The sequence below is a fragment of the Homalodisca vitripennis genome, chromosome 2 (genome assembly GCF_021130785.1).
Source record: "Homalodisca vitripennis isolate AUS2020 chromosome 2, UT_GWSS_2.1, whole genome shotgun sequence".
In the NCBI taxonomy this organism is placed as follows: domain Eukaryota; kingdom Metazoa; phylum Arthropoda; class Insecta; order Hemiptera; family Cicadellidae; genus Homalodisca; species Homalodisca vitripennis.
This window is the reverse complement of record NC_060208.1, coordinates 141886552-141900872: the sequence shown is the minus strand read 5'-3', so window position 1 is coordinate 141900872 and position 14321 is coordinate 141886552. Positions and strand designations below refer to the sequence as shown.

Here is a 14321-nt window from a genome sequence, read left to right as displayed (position 1 = left end):
ATAATTCTAAAATATAAACGGCACTAAAACAAAATTGTAAATTATTGCAAAACAAAAACTCATAATAATGAATTTTAGACTAAGATTAAATAATAAAAATTGGTTTAAATTATTTACTCACTCTGAAATAATCACTATTTTATGGAAAACTTTATATCAGCGAACATAAATATTTGAAATATCGAGAAAGTATGCATTAAGTATAGATTTAGACATAAACAATAACATAAATTCCTTTCAATATATTAACCTCATTAACTAGGTAATTAGTGTTCGAGAGATAGTTTATTGTAAAATGTAACCAGTGAATCCCCGTTACGCGCAGTCTTAGAAAACGGGCTGTAATAAACATGATTGCCAAACGTTAACGGATTTTGAACCAGAATACTGTACACTATGCGATTAGTAAGGGAATACGATGCACTTAACAAGCCGTCCGAGGAGGACTAGAATGTCCCTGTAACGAGCTCCTGACGAGAGGGTAACGAGGCGGATCACGTGACCATCCTGCCCTCAGCCGTGACAGGGACTCTAAGTGTCAATTTATGTTATTTATGTCATCATATCTACAAAACAAACATGACATAAACTAGTCTTGATTGATTAATGGAATATAATAATAGTTTTGTGATTTTTGGAGTTAATTACATTTTATGTTTCAACTAAAATATTTTTATAACAAATATGAAGTACTAAAAAATCTATATTTATACATTTTTTATACTTGTTTGGAAGTTATTTTTAGTACAACGAGATACTAAAATGACTTTAATAGTACAAATGTTAAAGTTATTTGTATAACAAAAAGCTGGAAACTCGTTATCAGCGTGTAACCTGTATTTCATATAGTAGAATTACTTTAGTTTGCAAGTAAAACTACTTTTGTATGACAACACATAGAATCATTTACGTTATCTCGATAATGAAGAACATTTGTGTGAAGCGAAGTAAAATTAAGGCCACAAGGATTTATTACAAGACTGATCATGATTAATTAAATAACGATTTAAAATCTACAAGGGGGGCACTATAAAACTTAAGGCATATCTTAATTGAATTAAGGCTAGCTGACGCATGTTTAATTAAAATGTTTAATTTAAAAATATGGTACAGGAGAGTTCCGTAGCAAAACTGGAGAATAACACTGAATGTTTCGTTTTAGGTACTGAGTAGAGGAAGATAGAGATAGTAGTGATTACGATACAGTCGAGAATAGTCTTGGTTGGTAATCTTGGGAAGAACAAGTTGAAATTGTACTTACAAACCTGTTTAATTTTTTCGAACAATAATAAGTTATAAATTTAACACAAAATAATAAATTTTGGGAGTAAATTTAACAATTATTTTTTTTATTTCCCAACAAAATGAAAGGTAATATTACATACAATAATTTGATATTGTCGTATTTACAGCGTAACATTAAGTTCTAAAGTTTTTTCTAATAACTAGAATTTTTCAAACTTATAATTTAGGAAATAACTAATTAAAGTAACATATAGCGCAGTCTAGAATAAAATAAATTATCCCTAACAAATTTTTTGGACATCGTTACTTTAATTATTTTTATTTTAAGTAATTAAAAAGGACAAAACACTAAATAAATAAATTTAACTAAGCATATTTATACTAAAAAGTTTATTTTTATTCTAAGTTAAAACAATATGCGTTTAATTTAACATGAATCTAATATTCCAAAACGGAATATAGAAACATCATACCCAAACTTTATATTATATGGACACTTTTAATTGTTAGATTAGTTAATACTTAAAAGATTTAAATTCCACAAAATTATTACAAAAAAAACTATTAGTTAAATGTTTTAAACTTACGAATCGAATACTGGAACAAGTACATGCTGACGTGCCAAAAAAATAACACAAGCACATTTTTAATCCTTAAGAATCCAACACAAATTATATAAAAATATGAGAAAAGTGTTGTATGGTTTTTAAATTTGTTAAATGATATAATAATAAGTAATTATAAAATATTAATGCTAATACATTCAATCAACGTTGATACTTTGTAAGCCAGACTGCAACTAGTTATTCCTAGATGCTATCAAGGATCAAGGATTAATTTAATAAGCAAGCAGCTGAATGTGAACAGACAGACCGCGCGCCTCCTCTATTTCATCAAACCGTTGAATAATATCTCTCTTGTAACATTCAGGACGTAACAATAGTACGTTTCTCTTTATCGTAAAACTACTACAGCCGAACGCTTAACATTTAATAATCGAGATAACATTTAACGAGATACTGTATATGATTCTTATACTAGTTATTCTCAGAAAAAATCGATTTATTACTAAAATACATGAATATTTCTTTTAATGGATTACAAGGCAGGATTAAACTATACCCCATGTTACGTAATATCTTCCACTATTACATTTATGCGTTAATATTTTTGTTGGCTATTTTAGGTTTAAAAACAGAGTATGTAAAAAATAAAGTTTCTAATGGCATAGGGAAGGTACCACAACTTTAGAGTGCGCTGAAATCACGCCTCGTTGCATACTTTTAACGTTAACGTCCTCTCTATTATACTTTATTTTACTATTTAAAAAAAGTCGTATATTTATATCTTTTGTTATTGGAGTCAGTTTACTAAAACATTATTTGATTCGGCTGTTGTATCTTTGCTATCATGAGATAAGGCCTATGTTAAATATTAGCTAACACTCGTTATACTTACTTACTTACGGCGACTTTTACAGCTATTCTGGCCGTTTGTCGCAGTCAATACGCCATTGTCTCTTGCATAGCCATGCATCCTCTTCAATGTTTCTTCTTTGCATGGCTTTCTCTATTCCATCTTTCTACATTAACCTAGGTCTTCCTCTTTTCCTATTCCTTGTTGGTCTCCAATTCCATACTTTCCAAGGGTTCCTATCTTCATTCATTCTTCTCATGTGACCATACCATTGTAACTGTTTTCTCTCTATATTGTCAGTAATTGATGATTGAACATTCATTATCTCTCTTATTGTCACTTTTGGAACTCTATCTTCTAATGTCAGTCTACAGCACATTCTCCAATAACTATTTTCTACTGTCTCTATTCTTTTCTTCAACTTTTGAGTTATTGTCCATACTTCTGAACCATATGTTACTGTACTTTCGATGATTGATTCATAAATCCTTCTCTTTATGTCCTTTCTTATATTAAGATTCCACAGTATAGAATTTAACTGACTAACTATAGATTTTCCCTTTGTGACTTTGTTCATGATATCTTTTTCATCTCTTCCATCATTTGTTATGGTACATCCTAAATAGTTATATTCTTCCACATTCTTTATTACATTTCCATTTATGTTCAGGTCTCTTCCTTCTCTCCCGATAACCAAATATTGCGTCTTCTCCATGTTCCCTTCAAGCCCCCATCCTTCATACTCCTCTGTAAGTTTCCTTAGCATGTACTCCAAATCATCTTCACCTTCAGCAACAACAACCTGATCGTCAGCAAATAAAAGGGTAAAAATTTGATCTCTTCCCATAAGGACTCCCATTTGTTGACATTTCCTACACCACCTCTCTAATGCTGCACTTAAATAAATTTTAAACAGAGTAGGTTACACACAACATCCTTGCCTCAAACCTTTATTCACATAAAAAGTATCAGACATTTTTCCTCTCATCTTAACGCAACTCATATTACCTTCATACATGTTTTTCACAGCATTTATATATTTGATATTTATTTCACTGTTCTCCAAGGCTTCCCATAATCTTTTTATAGTTATGCTGTCATAAGCTTTCTTCAGGTCAATGAAGGCTATATGTAATTCAGCATTATGTGCTAAGGTTTTCTCAATCATTTGTTTTAGGCAGAAGACATTGTCAATACAGGACCACCTTGGCCTGAACCCATTCTGCTCTTTTTTATCAGTTATTTCTTGTTCTATCCTATCTCTAAGTTTTCGCCCATACAGTCTACCAGTTGAAGCTGTAACACTGAGCCCACGATAGTTTTCACAATTCTTTTTGTCACCTTTCTTGTATAGTGAACTTATGTGAGCTATTTTCCATTCTTTAGGTATTTCTTCACCATCGAGACATTTCTGAAAAAGTGTTACCAAGTATTCTATGACCACTTCAATCTGGAGCATGCTTATAAAGTTCAACCGGTACACCTCCAGGACCTGGGGCTTTATTACCCTTCATCTTTCTTATCACATCTTTTACTTCTTTTGCACTAATAGGTTCTGTAGGATTCAACACTTCTTTTTTGTCAAATCGTATTTCTTTAAACTCATTTCTGTTTTCTGTCAACAATTCTTCATAATACTTCTTCAAATTTTCTTGTCCTATAGGGGCGATCGTCAATAATTCTTTTTTGTTTTTTTCTCAAGTTTTTCAAAACATCCCAGGCTTCTTTTGACTTAGATCATCATACTATCAATTTGCAGACATTTCCTGTCCCGAAAATCATTTTTTAGCTTCTTTACTTCTTTTGTAACCAGGTAACATCATCTCCTGTGTACTTGTCTCCACATCACTGGTGGAGAGCCATGTTAAATATAATTTCTTCTTCTCCTCTACAAGTCCCCTGATCTCTTCGCTCCACCAATAGCTTTTCCTTCCATTTCTTTTCGTTTCCTCTTCTCCCAATGCTTCCTTAGCTGCTTCATTGATACAAGCTTTCAGTTGGTAATACATTTGTTCTGTGACAACTTGTGGTTGTGTCATTTTTCTAGCCAGCCTAAGTTTGTATAAAAATACATTTGAACTATGTTTCAATCTATCAATATTATACCTAGGTTGTTTTATCTGCAGTTGGACTTCTCCTAATTCTTTCCTATTTCCTGAAGCTCTTACCTTCAAATCAATTTTCGCCTTAACAAGGAAATGATCTGAGCCACAAACTGCTCCCCTCTGAACTCGAACATCCAATATCTTAATACTAGATTCCTGCTTGGTTATCACATAGCCAATTATTGACCGTAAGCCTTTAGTATTTTGCTGCCATGTGAATCTATGGATCTGCTTGTGTTGAAAGAAACCATTCTGAATTATAAATTCATATTGTTGACATAATCTTATTAACCTCAAGCCGTTATCATTAATTGTATCTTCCCCAAAACGCCCAACTACTTCATCTTTTACTCTCCTACCTGTTCTTCCATTTAAATCACCCATAATGATTATTTCATTTCTCTGCCCCATGCCATCTAAAACTTCTGTAATTTTCCCATAAAATTCATCTTTCACTTCAAGTGTAGCATCCTCCGTAGGAGCGTATAAGCCAATGACTGTGTATATCACATCCCCTTTACCCTTCATTTCTACCAGCATTATTCTTTCACTTATCGCAGTCCAGTTCCTGATAAACCTTTCTAACTTCTTATTTATGACTATTGAAACTCCTGCTTTAGCCCTTTTCTCCTTATCCACACCAATAAAAAAATGTATGTAATCTCATTTAACTTCATTTTCATGTCCCTTTTTCTTTGTTTCCGTTATAACCACTACATCCATGTTTTGCTTTTGTAATTCTTGGAAGACCTCTCCTTCCTTTGTTCTCAAACCTTGAATATTCCAGCATCCAAAATTCATTAACCGTTTTCGTTGCAAGTGTCGTTTCCTGATTGAATTTGGTCCGTTCCGAGGCGTACTATGACTTCTTTTTTCAGTTTAAATATTTTCTAGAGAATGAGGAGCAAGCCCATTACTCAAACCCCCAACCTGGAGGACCAGGTGTGTTTTGTAAGGTTGTCTTCCCCTAGCCTTTAGGGTCCATTTCCTCAACTACAAGGCAGCAGCTTTGCTAGTTTTGGTTCGCCCCGGGTATTTTATTTCCCCGGTACCCGCCATATCTCGTGAGCATTCCCCTATCCACCATTCGGGGAGGCGCCCGATGGGAGACTAGCAACTCCACACTCCACACTAGCAACTATAACACTCGTTATAATTAAGCATTTCTCATCACGAAACACAATTTTACCTATTTTTGTGTGAAATTTCAAGTCTAATGGTAAATTATTTTTCTTTATTTAATGTGAAAGATTAACAAACATACATGCAGGAAGAAACCTTTCCAGTCTTCTTCATGAAAGGCTTTCCTAACGCTCAGCCGAGTATATGTGATAATTTCTTGATAGATTTACGGCATAAATCATATGTTACCTAAAATTGTAAGTGTTAAAAAAGGGCTTACATCTAAATAAATAATATAGTTGATTGCCGTATTACAAATCTGGTTAAAGGCCAACATGGTTAAATATACTTTAATAAAGACTAAATAAATAGTAAACATAAAAAACATTTATATTATATATTCCTAGAATGTGCGCGTGTGTGTCGGTCTAAACCTTCTAAGAAGTCTGAATTTGATCTCAGTTAGATACAGGAGAGGTTCAAATCCTGTCTGAGACCATTATAATTTTTATGATAATTTTTATTGATATTTTTATATCACAAGAAGGCGGGAAAAATCATTAAAAGGGGGCCAGCCTCTTTTATCGATAAAATTAATAAACAATTATTTATAGAAGACTGCTTCACGAAAGTAAAAAGTAAATCACTTGTGTTATGAAGAATAGCGGGTAATGCATGTCCATTTAATTAGGATGTGATTAATTAGCTTTCAATAAATTTAAAAAAAATAGCTAACATTCCAGTTCTGACATTTCATTTGCAATCTGTACAAGCCTAATATTATAGCCAATCCGTACCATTATATTATTCAGTCATTTTCATAATATGTCGGACTTGTTGAAGTATATAACGATAATTTTTACTAGCTCACAGTGTAAAAAACAAAGAAATAAAAACCAACTAAAGTGATTTCTGCCCAATGTAACTGTTTATTTTCGCTTTAAAACGTAGGTTTGTAGTTTACAACATTCTAAAAAGAACTCTAAACAGTAATTTGTTTGCAAATTTTGTACCAAAAGTAGCTGGTAAATTTTTTTATCTCTTGGTCTGTTTGCAGGATATCTTGAGAACGATAAATGTAGGTTTCTCTCATTCTGTCTAAAAAAGTATGTTTTGGTGTACTATTATATAATAGGTTACTTGTAGAAGTAACACTCTTTACTAGATTAAGGGCCTCCTGGCTTATAGTAATCCGAAGCAATTAACAGAAGTGTGAGGATCTTTTTGTATTCCAGTATATTTTGAATTTACTTATCCATTTATGGCCATTCTTCAAAATAGAACAGAACTACCGTAATCTGAAATTTACTTTGATGATGAAATTTATAAAAATTTTCTTCGAATACTTTAATGATTTAAAGTTAAATATCATGTTTATGAGGAATATAAACCAAATAAGAAGGAAGGCATTATTGCTCCATAAATCCTAGTATTCTATTTAAGAAACATATAGATTAGTTGGTGCTATGCCTTGTATTTTTTCTGTTTTTGAACTGAATGTCTTGTTTGATTAACATGGGTTTTAAATTTTAGTTGATTAGTATTGCCATTAAGGTTATTATTAAATGTTTTAATTCCCAAGAGAACTTTAAATAACAGACATATGTCATATTGTTCCGACAATATGACATAGTGTTTCAAAATAATAATTCTGTGAGTTTATAGATTTAGCTGTATTATTTTTGTTGTTCTCAAACATATAATTATTGTTTAAATTTATAATATCTGTATATAGCAACTCAATCAATACTTAAATATTATACTCATTAAATAATAACACATTGTAATAATACTTGTGATAAATATTTTACCTTCTTACAGTGTTCACATTTTAAATAAACACAATTTTTCATTTTATTCCATTATGATATCGCATTAAATTTGTAATGACCTATTTGCCACCGAAAATTGTTTTGCAGAAGAACCCCACAAATGACGTCAATGGAATTGCACCGCCAAATCCCATTTCACAGCCCATTCAGCCTTAACTGGATATTGGAGAAAACTTTGTCTTTGAAACGAAAGATATTATTTACAAATACAAAAACAATATTACTGGTTATTTTTAGGTTCAAGTTGTTTTTTTATTTGAATCAAAGCTTTAAGTTATGTCCATAGCGCTATGGTGCACAATACATATTACGTTTGTGGCTTTTTGTTTGTTATTTTGAAATCTATTTGTTCTGAACAACGTAAACTTTATTTGGTCTAAAATAATTGTTAATATTTGCTCTCAGATTTACAATTAAAGGGCTTAAAATATATTCATAATAAAATAATACTGGCATTACTGAAATCTATGAATACAGAACGAGTAACAATACATTAGTGAAATAGTTCAAAAGGAATCTTTTTGTTGTACTATAAATAGTAAGTAAAGAAATATCTATAGGGAAAACGCTAAATCCGGACTCATTCTAACTTATAACTGATTATCCAACTTCCTGATATCTTAATTTTGTCCAATAACGTAAATATATAAAAAAGTATGTTTATCAACATTAAACATCCGTAAGGATTTAAATAGGGATGCAATCCTAAAATTACTATTGTTTATTCTTAACTTATCAATGTTCTACAACGATGAAACTTTATACACATTTATAGTGTGCTCTTAACACAAAAAATAAACTTTTTCTTACAGATAAACGTCCTATAATAATTTAAACAAGGTTGTCACCCCTAGCAGATCTATAATTTAGTTTTTAACATTCCTATGTCCTAGAAAGTTTAAATTTGACAAACACGTGAGTTACTAACAGTATGCAAACTGTTAATTAGTATGGCTTGAAATAAACGGTTTTTAATTAAACATACTTTTTCGTTCCACGAGAGTATATATTTTCTTTGCCGGGGAAACAACTCAATCGCTAATAATGCACCGAAACTGACTTAGAGTAGAAATTGGTTACAATGGCCGGATGAGACTTTTCGACAAAGGTTTTATTGTATTTTTATAATCAGAACAAAAAACAAAACCAAGCAAACAAAACAAAGCAAAACCTACTAGGGAACTAGTTGTAATAAATTACACTTAAGACTATACAAGTGGCGTAAAGAAGACGCATTTAAAGCATTCAATAAAACGGTGTTGAATTATGCATAAAAAGAGACTTTTATTTTATGGGCTTTATGAAACTTTTTCTCTCTTCAAATACAGGGCCTCAAGTCAATATGCTTAATTGTTCTGAGACTAATCAGAAAATATGAATATCTATAGCGTTGTATAGTATTTGATATATTTATGCTTATGAGGTAGGTCTAACTGCTTATTCTATAGGAAATTGCGTGCATAATAAGGTAATAACTACAAAGTTGCTATGACAAATCTACTTAAATCAAGTAATATTATTTTTATTTTTTTAACATGTACAGTTCAAATCACATTTAAAGGAATAAATACTGTTCCATAAATATGTTCTGTGAGATCACTTATATAATTATAATATAACAGCATTATTTAAAACACCATGAATAAACAAGTCCGTGGCAAATAATAGTTTGCTAAAAGAGTTTCTTTACTCTTGCATAAATTACGTAACACAAAATAATGTTATTGAAGTAACAAATTGAACTAAACATAAATATTAAAATATATTACCCAATTAGTAATAACAATTTTCTAGTAAGGAAACATCTAGCAATTGTTATATTCCACGGTGTAATATGAGCTCTTTAAAACTCTTTAATTCTGGTCAATTTTCGTAAGAAAAACCATATACAATTATTTTCGTTAAGCCGGTTGACCACTGTATATACCACTGACAATACTCCATACACTCTGTGTTATAATGTAAATGCTTATAAATATAGTTTCTTTTTTAATATTAAATGTTTAGACGTATTAACACGATGTAATATAAATTTATATTGGGGTAGTCTAAATAATGCTACATGTTTTCAAAACAGTTTCCTTCTTAAAAAATCTTCATAAACACACACACACACACACACACACACACACACACACACACACACACACACACACACACCACACACAAAAAATTATTATAATATATATTGTCTATATATATTATTACTTATTAATATTATATATATATATATATATATATATATATATATATATATTATTATTATTATTATTATTATTATTACTTATTAATATTATATATCTCATTTAGAATATTATAAATCTAATTGTTATATGCTGTTAGTAATAAGTAATCATTAGTAATCATTGTTGTTTGACTATTTCAAATATTTGGAAAACAATCATAGATAAGCACTTAGCAACCTATAACACCGGTATCTATGTATGTCACAGGTAATATTTTATGTGTAATTTTAATCACAAATAATTTCATTATGTATCGTGATTTCAGCTGTCCTAGATACATTATACACAAATACAAACCATGTGAAGGATTATTTTTTAGTTTATATTCACCATTTTGACAAAGAGTATAAAATAGCGATCTTGTACAAAATAAGTGTACGTAGGGTCTCCTCTCCATTTTACTGGATACTTTATCAATATACTTTGATGTAATTTAAATAAAAAATCGATAACATTAATATTACCATTGCAATTCCTTTTGTATTTTCATGGATATAAGGTATTTAATTTACATTGAAAAAGTTATGTTTAAATATTTTGTGACCCTGTATTGCAATTATCACTATATATATATATATAAGGGTAATATAATATGTTATATATATGTGTGTGTGTGTGTGTGTGTGTGTGTGTGTGTGTGTGTGTGTGTGTGTGTGTGTGTGTGTGTGTGTGTGTGTGTGTGTGTGTGTGTGTGTGTGTGTGTGTGTGTGTGTGTGAACTAAATCAAACTTGATATAATATAAAAAATTCAAACGTATTTACGTTGAAACTTCTAGAACGTGTTTGATGTAAAAGACCGTTTTACGTTAGATGAAGCGAAACAGAATTCTGTTTGTCGGAGAGGAAGTGGTAAGACTTTATGGTGAGAAACCGCAGCTTTTGTCAGTAGATTATCTTGGCTTTGACAGCAACTTGAGATGTGCTACTGCGGTTAGCCTGTTTTCAACAACTGACCGATATACCAACTATTTCCGTTTTCATAGCGTACAGTAGTAATAATTCAAACGCTTTTCCTTCAGTACAAAAATACGATTCAAAGAATAATTGTTTGAACAATTGTCAATGGTTGTTCTGCTTGTTTCCTCTACACAAATAGATTTATCACTCTATTTACTGTTTTGTTTTGTTTTGTAACTGTTGGAACTATAATATATTTTAATAAGTATTTCAACTTTAATTCCTTTTGGTAACAAATAAAACAAATTGTAATGGACGAGACGAGACTTGGGAATTAGATAATCAGAAGAGTAGTTGGCCGCAAAAATTTGATTTTAATTTAATCTTTCACATTAATAATTATTACAATACTATTCACATTCCCTAAACTGTAATTTTAAAATATATTAATCACTCATCAGCGAAACAGTAGGTTAAAAATGTAAGATTTTAGAGGGAAGGGCAAACACGGAGCGACGCGTTACGTTCGAGTACCGGCGATCAACTCACTCCACACACATACCTCTTCGCTACAAATGTTTGTTAAAATGGCGGACTAGACTCCGTACGGTGCTGCTCCCAAACGATTTACTTGGGAGTAACAGAGTCTAGAAACGACACAACTTGGCCAGACACAGGCTGGAGTCAGCAGAATCAGCAAATTCCTCAGCCAGCTGCAGCTAAAGCTGCCACGGGTATCGGGCTACTTCCGCTTAACAACTCAGTTGAGATCAACTAGAATATTCCGAGCAACTATTACTTAGGACTTATATCATACAAATTAAATATATAATAATCACTGTTCCTTATTTCCTTTTAATAATTTAGGTGACGGTAGATATTTTGTAAGTAATAGTACTTACATTTTACTGTTAGGAACAATGAAGAATCGTTGGTTGGTAATACGACAATATAAATACTGTAGTACTTCACTGGTCAATAATAATATTGACCTCACAGTGTCAAATGGTCAGGGGCTTTGTTAATGGGCCGTCACAAAATAATATATGTTTAACTCAAAAGCTAAGAAAGGATTTCAGACATTTGCATACAATATAGGTAACAAAGATAAAACTTGAACTACTATAATGGTTACCCGTATAACAAATGCAATAATGTTTCGTTCGTTTTTGCTTCATACATCATAAATACATCAGTCAATTTAACACAATATCAAGACCAAAATGGTAATACCTAATGAGTTTACACAAAAATCTTCTATAAACAATAATATTTTTGTTTCAGATGACTCGCTTTGATGCTATGGTATGTGACGATACTTATTTTAGTGCAACAGCACGATGTGGAGAAACAGCTGCATGTGCTGTGGAGAATAGGTGTAGTGTGTGGTGATTTGTTTGTGTTTATCATGAGCATGTTTTTCTTTCCGGGGTATAGTCTACCTTTTTCTGAAATTTGTCAATTATCTCAAAGATTTCTTTACTATATATTGAGAAGTTTTTAAGTTTTAGCCTACCTTGCAATATCCATAGTAAAAACCTAAACAAACGTTGATTTTGTCTACAAAACCCCTGATCTAAAGATTAACAGGCCAGTATGTGCAGGCCAACTTCACAGGCATAAGGGATTCTAGACGACTTAATATTTTGTCCAAGTGAAGGGTATATGTGATACCTCTTGAGAGCTTAATGTAACTGGTGTTTACGGACTTTCAGTTGATCGTCAGAAGTCAAGATGGAGGCTCAGAGATTGTAAATCCTGGAAGTGGTACATAATGGTGAAAATTTCTTTCCGGACTTTGTTAATCTTTATTTTTTAATTCTTATTCTTTAATCATTATTTTAATTTTGGTGAAACTGTTTATTAAAAATCACATACCAATTAACAAGAAGACCCCAAGAACGAAGATTAAAATATATTTCAAAATCTAGTTCAATCTTAGCAATGACAATATAAAATTAAATGAGAATGTAGGTTTTTTTAGATAAGAATTACCAGGATTTTTATTTTACACAAAACGTAGAAAAATTAATTTAAGGCCCTGGGAAATTAAAAATATGTGCTGTGACACCTCACCCAAAAGATTAAAATGTGTCTAACCTCTAATCAGTTACATAAGATATTAAATAAATTTGTGATGAGCATAGTTTTATTTCCTTTAAATAAATAAAAAATGACTTATTAGTTTATTAGCACATTACCACAATGTAATGTTCCTTAAAGGAAACCTTCTTGGTAACCGTGTACTTCTCTGTTATATATTGTAATTAAAAATGGCTATACAAATTACTAAGTATGATAGCCTTATTTAGCATATTTATAATTATTTATTTATTTTAATCATTCAAGAATGGGTATGTAGAGTAAAACTAGATCCTAATGAGTTAAAAACAACAACAATTGTAACTCAATTATACACAGAAATACAGCATTACTGATAACTTAGGGTGTTTCTTTTTCAAAATCTAATAAATTTGTGTTAGTTTTCCTTTGATGATCAGTAAGTAATCACATTCTATAATTATTTAACACTACACCTAATACATTTAGATCACGAACCACACAATGTAATTGCGAGTCAAGTCAAGTTCAAGAATGACCACAAATCGGTATAAAAACAATAAAATCTACGATAATGGAATATGCCAGGAAGGAAGGCGTTATTACAGAGCCGTCCACCGAACATGATGTAGTGTTGTAATATTGGCAACAATACCTTGGCTCACTATTGTCTTGTCTTTAGTCAGCAGATATCGTTGAGATTTTGTGGCAAGAACGTACTTGTGTGGAGGAAAGTTTTTCATATGTTTCACGTTCATAAAATATGATGGCTTATTTTTAATCTCGTATACTTTTATCGCATTATAATTGGTCATCTGTGATGACTTATTCTTTCTGAACTAATTGTTAACTTAAAAACTTTATAACCTATTTATTCTGTATAACTGGAAGTCATCACAAATTACTTACATCGCCGTAGGGTTATTTATTACAGTTTTATTCATAAATGTTTTGTTCAAGGGACCTAAATATAAAAACAAATTAATTGCAGTATATTACGAAGTTACATTTTGGAGGTAACATATTATTACTACTGTACATATAAAGGGCATCCATTTAAAATTTGATATTTATCACCACTAATATAAGTTCATTCCTACCTGTAATTCATTACAGTTAAATTAACTTGACCTACCGTTGATGATAAAATTTAAAACATAAGTTAACTAACAGATGGGAGCTTCCAATCTATCATAAACTAATTAAATACGAAATGCTGCTTATATCTTGCCTACTATTAGAAGGTAAAAAAATTTTAACTGACTGTACCAATTAAAACAAATTTCCGTATACTTCCGATACTATGAAATACCAAAAATATAGGATTACTTCGTCGATTGTTCATCCCTTCGCCACATTCTTTCCTCTGGCAACTTCAAGATCTACTGAGCAGGTGA

At 31.1% G+C, this 14321-nt stretch overlaps 2 protein-coding genes across 2 annotated transcripts; both read right to left on the bottom strand.

Moving 5' to 3' along the window:
* Positions 1-424: 424 nt before the first annotated feature.
* LOC124355828 lies at positions 425-4120 on the bottom strand. Its single transcript, XM_046806982.1, has 3 exons — positions 3670-4120; positions 3205-3447; positions 425-531 (listed from the first exon to the last, which is right to left on the bottom strand). Exons 1-3 carry the CDS (start codon positions 4118-4120, stop codon positions 425-427), a joined length of 801 nt encoding a protein of 266 aa, XP_046662938.1.
* Positions 4121-4439: 319 nt separating this feature from the next.
* LOC124355827 (craniofacial development protein 2-like) lies at positions 4440-5294 on the bottom strand. Its single transcript, XM_046806981.1, has one exon. It carries the CDS (start codon positions 5292-5294, stop codon positions 4440-4442), a length of 855 nt encoding a protein of 284 aa, XP_046662937.1.
* Between the last annotated feature and the right edge of the window lie 9027 nt (positions 5295-14321).